General features: G+C 43.9%; 1 protein-coding gene across 1 annotated transcript in view; it reads left to right on the top strand.

The window, feature by feature from the left end:
* The window catches only part of ARHGAP15 (Rho GTPase activating protein 15), a 393,578-nt gene that overhangs the window by 94,330 nt on the left and 281,761 nt on the right, over positions 1 to 17,487 (top strand). The window contains 1 exon segment of the mRNA XM_015424487.1: positions 12,961 to 13,059. Coding sequence (XP_015279973.1) covers positions 12,961 to 13,059 — 99 coding nt within the window.

Below are 17,487 nucleotides of genomic sequence, written 5' to 3' on the forward strand. Positions count from 1 at the left end.
TTCTTTACTTTGTCCCTGTATGTGTACTTCCCTATATCCTTTTTTCTTTGCAGTATTTGTAGAGATATAAAAATAATTAAAAAATCCCCTCTGGGGGAATTTAAAAAAAGGAATAAGGTTGCCTGGGTGGGGTTTCCACCGCTTCTGGGGGCTTCAATTCACCCCCGGCCAGATGGGGGGGAGGGAGGGGGTGGTCACGGGCAGCATGCTCGGCTTGCAAAAAGACCCTTTAAAGGGTCTTTTTGTGAGTGGGGTGGGGGCTGTGGCATACCGGGCTGATTTCTCCCAGCCCCACGTGCTGCAGCCCCCACCCCTCTCCCTCCCTCTTGCAAGATTTAAAGGGCCCTCCAGCTGGTTGGCAGGCCAAGTGGTCGCTGTCAATGAGCTGAAGCCTTTTAAATTGGGCAGGAGGGGAGGGAGGGGGTGGCCGAGCTGGGCTTGGGGGCATGGCTTGGGGGCATCCCCTTCCACACATGGCATGTCCCCCAAATCCCCCTGTGGAATGAGGAGGGGACCGGGCAACTCTAGTCAGGAAAGGTGGGATCACTGAAGGAATGTCAAACAGATTTTTAAAAAGTCTCCACCTACTGGCAGAAGACAGCTACAGAAGGGGAGAGAGCTCCAGAGTTTTGCCTCCTAGCACTGGGTTTCAGAAGTTTACTGCCTCTGAATATGGAGGTTCCCTACATTACTGTGTCTAAGGCACCAGGCCAAAACATTTTGGTTTACCTAGTTTTTTAATTAAGAGGTTGAGCTTTTAGCACTATCTATATAGTGTGTTTTAGTGTGAAAACTTTTAATCATTTTAAGCTGCTCATTGATCTATGTTTTTATACTGTGACTGGGTTTTCAATGCTGTGTTTTAATTAACAACTTTTAATGTTTAATGTTTGTATTATGTTTTATTATGTAAGTCACCTTGGGCAGGGTCCCTGGATAGGCAGTATAAAGAATTTCCAAATCAAATAAGTAAAATATATCTAACCCATAAAGTTGTTTTTAAAATGCCCCCCCCACAGTACTTATACTATGGAGCTGACAGAGCTAAGGGTGGCTGAGCCATGTTAGAAGCCATTCTACAGTTTTCTACCTAGCTAAGACTTTTCTTGAACTAGTAGCATACCCCATTGTAACAGTTTTCTCTTTCACTGTGTGTTTTCCCTTTATATGTAACCTCTGTAAAGGTACCTCTCTGTAGTGTGTTATGCCGCCTCCTTGCCTTCCTTATTTTCGCTGCCACCAAAGGCTCTCACCTTAGAATTATTAGTTGGACCCAAAGAACAGGAAGGCTTAGTTGTGTATGGTAGAAGGACAGAATGTTCAGCGCGTGGGGATAGCTCTGAGGTAAAAGGGAATCCTTTTCCTCGAAAATACACAATTGTTTTTCTTAATCATGAATAGAGGTTATTTATAATTCAAACGGCGTAATGGTGTCTGTATGGTAAATAAGCATAATGGTTTCAGATAGGTACATAAGCAAAATGGTTCCTTAAATAGACCTAGCCACACAGGCTTGTTTTGTCACTTGCGACTTAGGCCAACAACTTCCACAAAGCTTAACTTCCCAACTTGCCACCCAGGCTCATAACTTCCACACAGACCACATATTTCTATCAAACTCTACAGCACCTCATTCATGATCCTTCCTCCAGACACTCACTGTTCAGCGCTCACACTCACACAAAAGCCTCTCTCAGAACAAAAAAGTCAACTCTGTCCCCTCCCCCGGGTAAGGCTACCTTCCAGGCCATAACACACTTCACACACCCATCCAGCCACCCTCTTTCTTACTCTACAGGCCTACTTGTAAAAAAGTGATTATTAAATTGTATTTAAAAACAAACAAATAGACTTCCAGTTTGTGGCTCAATGATGGCAGTCGCATTCCCCTACCTCTGGGGAGGCGACTTGCGCACCAGTGGTTCGGAGGGGTGCCACCTCAAGTGACACCCCTAGGTGAGCCTTAGGAAAGGCTTCAGGCCAGGGGGCGCTGGGGGGGCGTCCTCTTCGATGGCGTAATGCCAGAGAATTGAGGCGCTCTCTTGCTCTGAAGGTCCGACCACTGTGTGGCTCAGTTTTTACTGAGCATAGTTGATGCCAGCCGGGACAAGCAGAGGAGATCAGCGATTTTGCGAAGCTACAAGAGGTCTGAGTACGGACCGGCAATGAACCAGAGAGTGTTTTGAGCAGAAAAACTTAAAAGTGAGTCCTCCCCCCCCTTAAATGAAAACGGTGCCGGGAGGGAACCCCCAGCATAAACAAACAAACTGAGTTAAATAACCGAAGGGGTGAGGGGGAAAAGAAGCAATAAAGTGTGTAAGAGACTTAGCTGAGTTTGCGAGGTGGATCGGGCGTTATTCTGGAGAAAGGTGAAAAGGTTCTTCTAATGTAAATAAAGCCGAAAATGGTTGGGGCTCAGAAAAAGTTTGCAAAGACAATAAAGCAAGGAGGTCAACGTCCGAGACCGGAAGAGACGAGTGACTTATTTTCCATGCTATCGGAACTGCTCAAGCCGATTAATGAGAGACTCGATGATATTAACCAGCAGTTGGCCGTCTCAAACCAAAATCTAGCAATGCAACAGCAACAGATTGCCGAGCTAACGAAGAAGACAGTACAAGCAGATGAGAAAATAAAGGAAAATATACACGACACCAAGAAAGTGAAAAAGAAAGTGGGAGTGTTGGAACAGAGACAGGACTCTCAGGAAAGAAGGCTTTTGAACCTGCAAATGGAGAAAGCAAATAAAACACTCAGGTTTAAGGGGATTGCTGAATCAGTGGGAGAGAACTTGAAAAAGCTTGTATCGGAATTTATTGCGCCTGTGGTGGGAGTTTCAGTGACAGAGATGGAAACGGAAATTGAGGTGGTCTACAGATCATACTCGAGATACACAAAGAGAAACAACTTGCCGGGCGAGATCGTTGTCAAGTTCCTCCGAAGACAGCCAAGGGATGCAATCCTTAAAGCAGCATCGGCAAATCCCCTGAGGCTGGGTGAAATGGATATCAGGGTCCTAAAGGACGCTCCATTTGAAGTACGTCAGAAAAGGAAAGCATATAAAGAACTGATTTCACTCTTACAAATTAACCAAATTCAATATTCCTGGTGCTTTCCTGAAGGTGTTGTGTTTAAATACAGAGATAAAAGGGAGAAGATTGACTCGGTTTTGAAGGCTGAAGAATGGGTGAAACGGCACTTCGGACCGGCAGAAGAGGAACAACAGCACAAAGGAGGCACAGCAGACAAAGAAGAGAAGGACTCGGAGGAAGACCTGGGCACTGCGGGTGGTGCACCGACCAAAGAAACCTATGATTTAAGACTTAGAAAACCAAAGTAACTTTAAGACTTTAAGAATACCCGCAAACGTGGATGATGATGAAAGACGCTTTTTACGCACTTGAACTGACCTGAATTGCTAATACGAACTGACTAACTCTCTAACTCATTGACTTTAAATGAAATGTTTGATTTGAAAAAATAACTGGATACTAACTGCTAATGATCTCCTTTCTTGGGCTTTTAGTCATAGTGTGGGTAAATTTACTTTCTTTAATCCTGGGGTGCTATTCCCTCCCCTTTTCTGTTCTTTATAGTTTGTAGGGTGTAACAAAAAATCAATAAAGCTACCCTGTCTTCAGGGGATTAAAAAACAAAAAACAAATAACACTTATATACATAAATATGAAATTACATAAAATACATTGCCAATCTATACCATTTTGCATTCTGCCTCCATGGGCATAGAAAACCCTTCACAAGCAGCTGACAATTTTAATTTAATTGTGGGAAGGGTGGAGTATAAATATGAATAAATAAATAAATACTATTTCCAATTATACAATTGCCAGTTCCATTCTTTGTATTGACCATAGAAGGTCTACTCTATGTGCATCTCTATTTTTATGATAAGCAGTTATTTTCACTAAAGTGTAGATCTCCTTTATTTTTGACAACCAGCCTTGTAGTTTAGGGATATTTTTTGCTTCCAATGTCTGGCAAAAACCAGTCTGGCAGCAGTAATCATATGTAGGGCAACCGTTTGCTGATCTCCTGGGATCTCAGGTAGGTAATTCAGCAACAGGTTTATAGGGGATTTGTTTTTCCAGCCTGACTGATATAATTTTCACCACTTGTTTGCAATAGCTGGAGGCATGTATGCATGTCTACCACACATGAAAGAAGCCTGCCTTATCTTCTTTACAGAACCAGCATATGCTGGTACCAGTCTTCTAGATCTTTGCCAGCCTTAAAGGAGCTAAATGCCAACTGTAAATAATCTTCAACAGGCTTTCTCTAAAGGAGAGGGAATGTAAAGGTAATACCATAGGTGAAGATAAATTTCCATTCTGAGTCATCTAAGTTGTTACCTAAGGGTTTTTTGCCACCTTATGCAGAAGTTTTGATCAGGTTTGAATGTCGTTTTCAATAAACTAGAATACATACTGGAAATAAAACTTTTACCATCTGCTAGTAGCAGTTCCTCAAACTCTGTTATAGGTCTTAAAATAGCATTTTTTTGGTATCAATTCACATAGGCAGCCTCTGACTTGAAGCACTCAAATACTGAAATACTAGGCTCTAGACAATCCTTAATATCACTGTATGGGATTACTTGGTTGTCAATTATCAAGTTTCTTTAATCACAAAATCCTGAGAACTCCCACCTTCTCAAGGGGAGAAATTCTGGGCTCATCTCATCAATCATGTCACTAATAACAGATGCTAAGGGAGAGAATCTTGGTGACAATTTATTTTTTACTTAATCCCATACATTAAGTATTACATTTATGATAGTATTTCTTCCTTTTTTTTCCCTCACCCAAGGCCAACTTTTCAGAGGTACCTTTACAAAGAATTGTTCTATAAAGTTTGGCGTATTTTCATCTATATTTAGTACTGGCCTATATTTTAGATCACAGATACATATATTTAAAACTTCACAATAAAACATATAGTATTTACATGGAAAAACACCACACCCATCATCCACTGAGACCACATAATAGATGTAGGTTCTCACTTCAGTTCACTGAATAGACTTCAGTGAGGCCAGCATGTAACCAAATCTGATTGGCTGTGTAGCATTGTGATGACATGGAATAGCCTACATTATTCTAGATTAGCTAATACTACTTTATGAAAAGCATATGTTAGATGAAATAATAGCAACAAACAGGATTGAGAAAAGGTAAACATTCTCAATAAATGTAAGGGTTTTCCGTGTGCAATACTGAATCCTATATATATAAAAGCCCAGTGTACTGGCACTTTCCAGCTCTCCCATTGGCTGTGCTATGCACTCCATCAGCCATTGGCCCATCAGCTGCCACTCAAGAGTACTTGCGTGCCATTGGCTAGGTGCTGTGTCAGCTCCTCTCCCCTGCCCACTGCCAGCCTGAACACCCTTCCATGACAAAATAAACTGCCAAAACAGCTGTCTCTCCTAACAAAGATGTTTCTACTTCTGTTTGGCTCCTCTGTGACAGGCTGGCTACTGAGGTGGGCCACCGGCTGTCAAACTATTGTCTTCTCCTCCTGCTCTAGGGCTAACTTTTCCCTTAGTGGCTGTTGCTAGGCAAGCAAGCTTGGTTCTGTCAGTAAAAAGACAAAGGCAGGAGGCCCTTTCCAGGCCTACTTTGGCCCTGGTGGGGAACTCATTGGGGTCAGTTCTGACTAGGGTTGCCAGCTCCAGGTTGGGAAAGTCCTGGAGATTTTGTGGTGGAGTCTATGGAAGCTAGAGTTTGGGGAGGGGAGAAGGCTCAGCTGAAGATAATGCCATAGAGTCCACCCTACAAAGCAGTTATTGTCTCCTGGGGAACCATTGCTGCCACTCGCCAGGGGAGGGCTGGAGATCACTTAGAATTACAACTGCTCTTCAGATGGCAGAGTTCAGTTCTCCTGGAGAAAATGGTGGACTCTGTGTCATAATACCCTGCTGAGATTGTCACAGAAAATTGATGCTCCCCACTGTGGAGAAATACTACTTTTTCTAGGTAGAGGCTGCAGATGGGCAGGCAGATAGAAAGCTGAGTCAGAGGGGTAGATAAAGGTTGGTTGATGGTTGTCTGGGAAGGAGATAGGGTTGCCAACTCCAGGTTGAGAAAATCCTGGAGATTTGAGGGGTGGAGCCTGGAGAGGGTGAGGTTTGAGGAGGGGCGGGACCTCAGACAGGTACAATGCCATAGACTCCGCCCTCCAAACCAGCAATTTCTTCCTGGGAACCATTGCTGCCAATCTCCAGATGAAGGCTGGAGATCACTCAGAATTACAACTGCTCTTCAGATGGCAGAGATCAGTTCCCCTGGAGAAAACAGTGGGCTCTGTGTTATTATACCCTGCTGAGGTCACCACAGAAAATAGATGCTGATTGCCCAATGCCAGGGCACCCACCCAGAGTCTCTTTCTAGAGCTCGTCATATTATTTCCACAACGGGCCTTATTCCTAGTATATGTTATAAATGTCATGGGCCAGAAAGGCGGGATACAAATTCTGTAAACAAATAAATAATAAAATATTTTGGCCTTTTAATCAAACTATTTATTGCAGCCTTGGGCTTTTAATAAGAAAAAAATGTGGAAATTAAATTATTTCAATCGCGTTAACATGAAACACTATGATATGTTGAAGTAGAGACATGACTTCTTTACTTTAGAATGTACATCTGAACGTCCTCCATCCATAAATTTTGAATGACTGTCGTAAGCCCTGCATAGACTACCCATCCACATGGACAGCGATAGCAGGGATGAGCATGCTGGCCCTGCCCTCCACTTCTGTGCTATTGCCAAGTTGTCTGCATGGAACAAATGCATGGAGGAAATGTCCATGCATTTGCTGCCCCTCTGTGATCAGCAACATTTTAAAAGTGGTGTCACTGATCACAGGGAGGGAGCAAACACACAGAAGCTTCCTCTGCATAGATGACCTGGGTATCTCACAGAGGCCAGGGTAACCCAGCGTGACCATGCCCACTGTCCCTCCTGGCATGGTCAGTTAACACACAAGTCATCTGTATAAGGCTACAAGTACACACATAAAGTAATCTGATGACTCATCCCTATGATTTCTGCATCATGGCTGTTCCACATGATTATTTCAATATGAACTGTATTGACAGGATATCTTTCCTTCAGGACAGTCAAAACAGGCATCCAGTGTTGTCAAATCTTGATAATGTAATTACGATTGTATATTGTTTATTAGACTTATCAAGGCTAAAAGACAAGCAAGCAGGGGTCATTTCCTGCGGGAGCGCACAGGAGCAGAGCTCTGACAGTAAGGAGCCCAGGGGGCGGGCACATGCAACAAGCCCCGCCCCCTGCTCCCAACAGCCCTCAGTCAGGACATGAGGAGCAAGAGGCCATCAAGTAAATTGCAGAGCCCCCCCCCCGGGCCCTCCTTCGAGTACAAGTTCTTCCTCCTCTGTGAGGGCAGATCTGCACGTTCCCCCCTCCCAATAGCTAGCAATCCAAAACAGTCCAGTGGAGCCTGAGCGGTGGGTGTTGCCTTCTGACACACGTCCGGTGATGTCAGGGGGTGTGGCATATGCAAATAAGGTATGCTAATAAGTTATGCTAATGAGCTCCTGCATCTCTTTTTCTACAAAATGACCCCTGCAAACTAGGAATACAAAACAGAGTACTTACTTCCTAAAAAAAGATAGGCAGTGGTTAAATATACAGAACAAAGATTTCCCTATGCACAGAAGCTTCTGGACTGGCCCAGAGAGATCACGAAAGACAGAGCCTTCCCTGGATCTCTGAGAGTCAGTGGTGAAATATTTCGAAATGTTTCCAAATTCTTTAGATTCATGAACAATGTAGGTGAATGCAAATGTTGGTTTCTGTGTACATGATGGAGGAAAGGTATCTCTTGAGACAAAGGACTAGCAAATCATGTTGGGAGTCATGTTCACTGTGCTGCTTGCTGCTTGGAAAGTTACAGAAATAGAGAAGAGAGAAAAACACTTTGATTTCTGTATAAAATTAACTGTAAACATGGGTTTTAACTGTAAACATGGGTTTTAAATTTTCTGAACCAACTATTTCATTTTTCTCACAGCATGGATATGGTTATGTGGCAGTGCTCCCTCCATGTTGTGGAATCTTGTGAGCAAAAATTCTACTTTGTGAGCTACTGGCATTAAATTTGTGAGTGAGCGATTTGGCTACTGCATAAATTAGTTTGCTCTGGAGCCATCCTTCCTGAGCTAAGACAAAGATGTGTGCGCTGGAGGCTAAAAAACTGTGAGCTAGCTCCCACTAACTCAGCTTAGAGGGAACACTGGATATGGGTTCAAGCTGAAGATCTTGATGAAGTATATCTCAACACATATATATTTCATATACCTAAAGTGATAATGTAGCACTATAGAGCAACTCAGGAGGGAAGCAGGCATGATATAACCCAATCTCATCAGATTGCAGAAGCTAAGAAGGGCTGGTACTTCTATGGAAGACCTGCAATGAAGACTTTGCAGAAAAAGCAATGGTAAACCAACTCCGCTTCAGACTTTCATTGAAAGCCTCTTGCTTGGGTCACCATAAGTCACTTGTGACTTGATGGCACTTAGATACATATAGAGCAACTCCCTTTCCATGCACCCTTAAGTGAAGACACAAGTTATGTAGATGGATTAAACTAATTTTATTCAGCAAAAATGTATTAAACATCAAATTAACCTCTACTTCATCCCAATCAGTGTGGTAAATCCTGCAGGTAGCCCATTAACTACCTACATGTATGCAACTCCATCCTGGTTCAAAATCTGATGAAGCTGTTTTCATTCCTCACCTTTCACTACCTTCGCATGTATACAACTCCATCCTGGTTCAAAATTTGATGCAGCTGTTGTTTTCATTCCTCACCTTTCACTACCTTCATAAATCCTCTGCCAATCAGTGCTCAGCCTCACCCACTTCCTTCTGTGCTGTTCAGTAGCTAGGGTTCAGTTTATTCTGCCCAGCCTCAAGGCAACTCCCTCCCCATATCCCTCTGGCAATAATGGCTGATAAGCAACTGGCTTGGTTGAACTCATTTTATCATTAAATGCCTCAGGGTGCAGTTTTCCTATCCACATTAAAGAATCTGGACAATTCCTGCCAACCTAATTAGGGCTCCACCACTTTTACAACTAGACCTATTTAACTAGATGGCCATCTGACAGCAATGCTGATTCTGTGAACTTAGGCAGATCATGAGAGAGAGGGCAGGAAGGGATGCATCAGTACTTAGTTCTTGTGCCCCTTTCTTACACGCCCAGGGAAGTGCTGATCACCACTTTGGGGTCAGGAAGCAATTTTTCTCCAGGCCAGTTTGGCTGGAAATCTTTTTTTTGGGGGGGTTGTCATCTTTTGGGCATGGAACAGCAGTCACTGGGGGTGTGGAGGGGGAGGTATTTGTGAATTTCCTGCATTGTGCAAGGGGTTGGACTAGATGACCCTAGAAGTCCCTTTCCACTCTATGATTCTATGAACTAAACCACCCCAGGTGTGAAGCCATATAAAGCAGTAAAAAGAAGTCCTGTCCCAGCCAGTTTAATGGAACCCAACCTAATTGCTCTTCAGGCCCGGTAAACCACTAGCCAATCCCCATACTGCCTGTCCCTGGAAGAGGAGGATGGAGAAACATTGAACAAAAACCAGATTGCAAGAGGTGGAGATTCTTTAAATAATGGCTCCTGTACACTGGCTCTGGCATATAAGTTATCCAAGGAGACAAGAATTCCCTTACAACATGCCTGCCCTCCATTCTTCCGTGGGAGGCTTGGCCAAAAGAAACCTCCACTCACATTCTGGACAGGAAGTGAAATTTTCACTGGAGTATTTGTGTAAGGGTTTTGTGCCCATTAAACAATGAGGTATGATATCATGTTTATGCAACCCCACTATATTAATTGCATACTCAGCTTCCATCCCTGACCCTGTACCAGTTATTTTTCTCTAACCAGCCTACCAAAACACTTTCATTCTAATGAGCAAATGGATGTTTTCCCCCAAGAGTTACCTGCTTCTTTGACCACAATTCCATGCAGCTGGATTTTTTTAGACGTTACACTATGGCTTATGGTTGAGGATGCTGAGAACCCAAATCTGACCTCAGTTTTTTGTCAAACCAGTTTATGCTACTTCTTGGAAAAATAAAATTATTTTAGAAAGGATTCTCAAAGCATGCATAATGTGTTAGAAGATGAAATATAGATCCCTTTTGAAGGAGCATTTAACAGAGCTTCCTGCTTGAGAGCTCGGTGGGAAAACCAGTGTAAGAGTAAATATGCCAGTCATCAGTGTTGTGTAGGCTACTAAATAGTTAGCTATCTATGTTCTCCCAGGATTATTTCAGTCTTTGCCAAGAAACATTGATTATAGAAGTACTATCAAAGGACTCTACCCCAATTTTCAAAGTGTCATGCTCTGCTGGAAAGATATGTGAAGACTATCTCTTAGTTTAAATGATGATCATATAGCCACATTGTTTAAACATTTTAAACTGCTTCTATTGAATGGTTTCCCTCATAGGTTTGATTCATTTTGATTCTGCTGACAAAGTTCCCATTACAGAGTGTTCTTTTCATAATTTGTCAAAAATATATAGAGGAGATGAAGGGGGATAAAGCTAATTTGTAATCTGAGAGCACTAACCTGGTTATGCTGACAAGCTTCATGATAAATGCCCTTGGCTGGCCAGGGGTTTTAAGTTATGAAGCACAAAAAAGTTTTATTATGTAGTTAAACACAAATTCATTTTGTAAATAACACAAGGGTCAGGGCTAATTTTTTTCTCTTATCAAAATACAGCATTTCCCTTACAATGAAATAAAAATATCACCTAACATGTGAGATGTCTGCTTTATACAAAACATGGGAAGAAATACTCTGGGAAACAAAACAGAAAAAAGGGAGGCTGATTATCTAAGCTACTGTAAATAAGCAATATTGAATCCTACCACAAAAGAATAGAGTTCGTAGGTTAGCACCTGGAAAGGACTTTGTAAGCCATTACGAAGTTATAGAACTTTACAGTAATTTTACAACTTTACTTGTAAGAAACTTGTGGAGGAGAGAGAATCCCAGTGGCGGCACCTCTCTCATCTTCTCGGCCACTGCCTCACTCACTCATGGAGCTGCTTGCCAACTTTGCTTGCCTGCTAGGGAGTGGCGGCGGCAGTGCATTTCTTGGCTGTCCCACCAGTGCCCCCATTACTGGCTCAGCCTGCTCCCATGTCTCAAGGAGCTGGCCTCAGTGGTGGTGGTGGTGTGTTTCTCAGCTTCCCCTACTGGGGGCACTGGGCACTTTAACTATCCACCTCATGTCATTCTCTTGATTGAAAAGTTGTCTCTCAAGTTGTCTTAAAACCCTGTAGAGAAAGATGGGCACAGTATGGATACTTGCCTTTTCTACCCCCATGAGGCCTAAAAGTATTAGGGAGAGGGGTTTTGGCTAGGGAAATGGTACCTGGGGGGGGGCAGAGTTAACCTCCTTTCCCTCACTCTCAGAGCCCCAGTACAAACCAAATATTTATGACTGCTGTTGGAAGCTAAAATACATTGATGCTTAGTCAAATTTAGTAATCGCAAACTGAAAATAGTCAGATTTGGTCCCCTGTTCTGCATATTTTACAATGCTTTTTGAAACAGTTTTTAAAAACAATTTATTTATTTATTTATTTTTCAGATTTATTTATTTTTTACCCTGCCCTCCCGGCTGCAGCTGGCTCAGGGTGGCTTACATAAAAGCAGATAGTTACATTAAAAACATAAGTTGCAATTAAAACAAATTATAAAATCATAGTAAAGTGCTAGTAGTTGTTGGTATTTGCATGATGGTAGCAGCCAGTAGCCAGTATACAAAGCTCTCAGCTTGGAGTCAGCTCTCAGTGTTCATTTTGAATGTCTTTGCAGGGCTTGCTGTTCTCTAGGCTGTTGATGGCAATTTCCAGAGTCCAGGGCCCTCTCACTTTCAACCAACCAATGTTCTTCATTGGTGGTGGCAGCTCCCAAAAGCCTGGTGGAAGAGCTCTGTTTTACAGGCCCTGCAGAACTGTAAAAGGTCCCACAGGGCCCTGATCTCCCCCAGGAGCTCATTCCACCAGGATGGGGCCACCACCAAAAAGGCCCTGACTCTGGTCGTTCACAGCCTAGCCTCCTTAAGACCCAGGAGGGCCAGCCGATTCTGGGCCCCTGACCACAGTGCTTTCTGGGGAACATGTGGGGAAAGGCGGTCCCTTAGGTATGTAGGTCCCTGACCATGTAGGGCTTTAAAGGTGAGAACCATGGCCCATCAGCAAGTGTTAGGACTGGAGTTTTCCAGGTGTCTTTTTACTCAATTTCAGGAGTGGATCAGGATGGAGTGCTGACAACTGCGGAACCTTTCACAGATTGTACACTTTAGATCTGTCAGGCATCGGCTTTGAAGTCAGATTTAAAGACATGTCTGACCACAGCCTTTGTCTAAACTCCCAGCAGAGTCACTCAAGGTGAATGGTCAAAGCTGAGACACCAGACTAAAATGCATCAACCCCCTGTAGGAATCCTTCCCCTACGCACCAAAATTACAAAGAGGCTTCTGATTGTGGCTTGCAAGCTTGGTTTTGAATATTATCTGATTTGGAAGCATCTAAATTAATTGAGAGGGTGATTGGTGGGGGGAACACCCAAGCATAGGGCTAGTTCCTTAAGCAACAACCGTGGTTGGTTGGTTTTGTATGCAAAACAATTCTTCAAGTCAATCCAAGTAAGAATCAGCGGTTTTAGCCTGAAGTGCAAGAATGTTTAAAACGTTTAAAGTTATAGTTCAGTAACTCTTGGCCTATCCAGCTAAAGCAAGTCATGACTCAATTCAGTTGGAAGCAATCTTGGGGAGGCTGTGTAACATCTTGCAGTTGTGTATGGCGTGCCTATTTAACTTACCAGTCCATGCTGCTCCTTCAGTCTGGCGTTCTTTTTTGTCCTCACCAGATCAAATTCTTGGTCCCTGTTTGCAAAATGTGTGTGAACATGATGGCTCCACGGTCCCACAGTTTGTGATACTGTGCATAAAAGCTGCTGAAATGCAAGGTGAGTAACCTAAGAGTCAACATTTTTCCTCATCTTTCTTCCCTCAGATTTTCAGCTATATTTACAACTGAGGCTGTTAAATTAGCCATTCGAGTTTATTCCCCAGGGAGCTAAAAATATACTTTTGTATAAAACCCCATTTTTACTTCCTGCCCATTTCTTTCCTCTCTCCATTTTTCTCACATTCAAGTTATGATATTAGTTTGTTTGGTTTGGTTTGGTTTGGTAGATCGTCATCATTGTCTAACCCCACCCCCACCATTGTAACTTGCAAGTAGCCATATTAAGTCTCTTGCCATTTCTAACTGTTAAATGCATGTTGTTTTTTCTTGTTTACTGGTCCAATTCACACCAATAAAATATAGTAAAGTATACACCAAGTAAAATATAGCAAGTAGATAAATGGGTACCTGCCCTTAGGTGGCAGGGGGCACCCTCCTCCATGTGAGGTGTGTGGCAGCATCAATCGGTGGCAGCGGTGACAGCGGAGTGGTTGGAACAACGAAAAAGTGACGGAGCAGCGGCGAGGCGATCCCTGGTGGCCAGTGAGCAGAACATCGAGTGGTGAGCTCTAACAACAATGGAAGCAGAGGTGGAGCCACGGAGGAACGCGGCGATGTAAAGGCGCAGGCACGGCGGAGCCAAAATGGACAATGGCCGGACTGTGGCTGACACGGGCCGCACGCCGAAGAGACCGCCAAAAGCTGGAGGACCTGCCCTGCCCCTGGACACTGGAGACGGGACGCCGGCCCTGAAAGAACACCTGGAGGAAGAATGCCAGAGCCGGAGAACAACAGCCCTGCCACCTGGGTGCCGGTAAGCAGCCCCACCCCTGTATACTATGTGGCCTGAGTTAGGGGAAAATGTATTTGAAATTACCTGTAAACCGCTCAGAGACCCTTCGGGGTCAGAGCGGTAAATAAATCGAATGTATAAATAAATAAATAAAATATTATTTAACTGGTATATTGAGACTATTCTAAAATGTAAACATTTAGTTTTCTTCCTTCTTTCCTTCCTACCTTCCTTCCTTTCTTCTGCAGACATACCTTCTTCAGTCCTTTCTTCCAGGTAATTTTCAGTAGAAGATGAAATTAGTTGCCAATATATATATTGTAGAGAATTGTAAAGCTTTATCCCCCATCTGATGCCCATTTACAACCTCTTCAGGGGATCTAGGGAATCATACGCGAGATACAGATGTTTTTAGAATAAGTACAGGCAGTCCCATTGCCTAGCGTCTTGTGAGTGAGAGTCTAAAATCAATAGAAGCACACTAACAAAATAACCATGAAGTTAATCATAAAGCAAAACACTGCTTTTATCTAATCATTATCTGGCATTACTGTGAAAGATGCAATAACATTGGTATAGAACTATCTAATCTGGGAATTCATGTTTTACTTGTATAGCAGAGAGAGAACTGGGAAAATTATAATTCCCAGAACATTAGATAGGTATGAAATAAGACAATATCAAAACAGAAATAAGCAGCATAATGTTTGAAAGAAAGGAGTATGTTTATTAAACAAGCGTCCCTTTATGGTGTGAATAATTTTAGATGTGAATAAAAGGAGAAAATGGAAGGAAAATATGGCGGTCAGTTGCTCAGAAAATTGGTTTTATTTTCACAACTTAGCTTTATGGCGTATGATTGGTATTGTGGCAAACATTTAAAAATTGCTATCTCTGAATGTTTAGCTCTTATTTTATTGTATGTGTCTTTGTTTAATCTGAGGCTAGCTTTTCACATTCACTGTTCCAAACACTGATATGCATATATCAGTGACATACTGATGCAATAAAATATACTGATACAGTAGAACAATAACATCACTTAAACAAATATTAGGCAAAAGATGAAACCCATCTATTGTCATCAAACCATAATCAATAGGCAACAAGTTTTATAATCACCAGAAGCCTGTCTGAACCATTGAGTCTTTAAAGGTCCTGGATCCTAAGAATCAGCAGGTATTTGGTTCTGGTGTCTGGGAGCCACTAAAGACACTAGTCTGCTTGATAAAAGATGGATTCGCCAATCAATTTTCATTAACTCATGATTTAGATTCTGTTCTCAGATCTTGGATTGTAATAAACTTGACTTATCAGTAACTGATCTTAGTATGTGGGGGGATAAGACTCAAAGCTCAAGCAAAGGCCACTGAAGACCTTAACTCAGCCCTGTAGTGAGATTATTTTCATTGGGGGACACCAGCGGGGGAAGATGACATCACTTCTGACATCACAAAAAATAAAATAAAAAATAGAAGAGCCAGTTCACACTGGGAGGCGGGGCGCTTGGTGGGTGCAGGATGGTGGCAGCATAGGAGGCAGATGGTGAAGATAGGTAGAAAATAGGGTGAACCTCCATGGGGGCCAATCTCTGGCCCAGTTTCCCCCCGCCTCAGTGGCATCCATCTTTGTGGCAGGAGAGGGAGTGGAGGAGTCTCTCCTCCTTTCTCCCACCTCTCTCTCCCCACCTCTGGAGACCGCTTCCCACCCTCTTCTCGGAGCAGCAACAGATGGTTTCTTGGGCTGTGCTCGGCAGTGTTCTCCTCAGCAGTCCACCCTCAGATGGGTTAATCCCATCAGCTGGAAAGCCTTGCCATGGGACAGCCGCAGCAAGAGGGAGCTGGTTCCTCCTTCTTGCCGCTCTCCAGCACTGTCTTGGCCAGCCTGTTCTGCATCTTGCTCCTCACCATGCCCGTCTGCTTGCCACCATTTTTGCCGCTTTTGCCTTTGCCAGCTCACATGCCAATGATGCTTAGCATGGTGCTGCCGGATTTCCTCCACTTAAACAATTTGAAGGAAGTCCGATTGAGCTTGCTGGAGGGCTGAGGTGGCTTGCCGACTGTGATGGGCTCCCCACAATCACAGTACATGTCCATGGTGACAGCGGCACTGGCAGAGGAGGAGGAGGTTGCCTTCACCTCTTGCAGCCCCCCTCCCCCCGGTGGCTGCCTGTCCTTGAGTTCCCTCACTTGCTCGCTTACTGACAGCCTTGCTGCTGCCGCTGCTGCTGCTCCTGTTCTTCTCCATGGCCACTGAGGCAGGGCTAAGCAGCTTTCCTTGGGCCTGGGCCTGCACCGGGCCTCTCTGCCATGTGGGGGGTGATTTGGTGGGGGGCATTGAAAATTTGGGAGGGGGTGTTGCCCCATATGTCCTGCACTAGCTATGGTCCTGCCTTAATGGTAAGTAAGTGTTTAACCCAGAAGTATATAGGTAACCAGTTGTTCTCATTCAGGACCACTGTTACATAGTCACTACCAACAGAAATTAATCTGGCTTTCTCATGTTCAACCAGCTATAGCCTGCAAAGGCAGCCCCACAGATCATGTATTACAGTAGGGTAGGGGTAAGCTGCTTGCCACCATTTTTGCCGCTTTTGCCTTTGCCAGCTCACATGCCAATGATGCTTAGCATGGTGCTGCCGGATTTCCTCCACTTAAACAATTTGAAGGAAGTCCGATTGAGCTTGCTGGAGGGCTGAGGTGGCTTGCCGACTGTGATGGGCTCCCCACAATCACAGTACATGTCCATGGTGGCAGCGGCACTGGCAGAGGAGGAGGAGGTTGCCTTCACCTCTTGCAGCCACCCTGGTGGCTGCCTGTGCTTGAGTTCCCTCACTTGCTCACTTACTGACAGCCTTGCCGCTGCCGCTGCCGCTGCTCCTGTTCTTCTCCATGGCCACTGAGGCAGGGCTAAGCAGCTTTCCTTGGGCCTGGGCCTGCACCAGGCCTCTCTGCCATGTGGGGGGTGATTTGGTGGGGGGCACTGAAATTTTGGGAGGGGGTGTTGCCCCATATGTCCTGCACTAGCTATGGTCCTGCCTTAATGGTAAGTAAGTGTTTAACCCAGAAGTATATAGGTAACCAGTTGTTCTCATTCAGGACCACTGTTACATAGTCACTACCAACAGAAATTAATCTGGCTGTCTCATGTTCAACCAGCTATAGCCTGCAAAGGCAGCCCCACAGATCATGTATTACAGTAGGGTAGGGATAAGCAAACCCCAGCATGAATGGTGACAGCAGCACACCAGATTTTTTTGCCCGGTATTCAGGGCCAGATGTCTGCTCGAGCAAACAAGTCACTGGCAGTACAGCTGGAGCCAGTGGTACAGAAGAAGGCAACAGACATTGCTTGTGCACAGCATCACCCCCCCAGACCTTGGTGAATCTACGATAGCTGATAAAATACATCACTGCAGGTGGGACTTTTTAAAGTTCAACAAGTCTAAACAAATAGGACTGAATGAACTTTAGTGCAAGTACACCAGTGATGTGATTACTATAAGTGCTGCAGCCCTGCCTTGCATATATTGTGAATACAGTGTGATGTTAGAGTATGTCCAGGCCAATTAGTTTGTGTATCATGAAGCTATTATAGCAGTGTATTGAAAAGTACATACCAATCTATGTGAGA

This window comes from Gekko japonicus, unplaced genomic scaffold (assembly GCF_001447785.1).
Source record: "Gekko japonicus isolate JY-2015 unplaced genomic scaffold, Gekko_japonicus_V1.1 scaffold124, whole genome shotgun sequence".
NCBI classification, from domain to species: Eukaryota; Metazoa; Chordata; class Lepidosauria; order Squamata; family Gekkonidae; genus Gekko; species Gekko japonicus.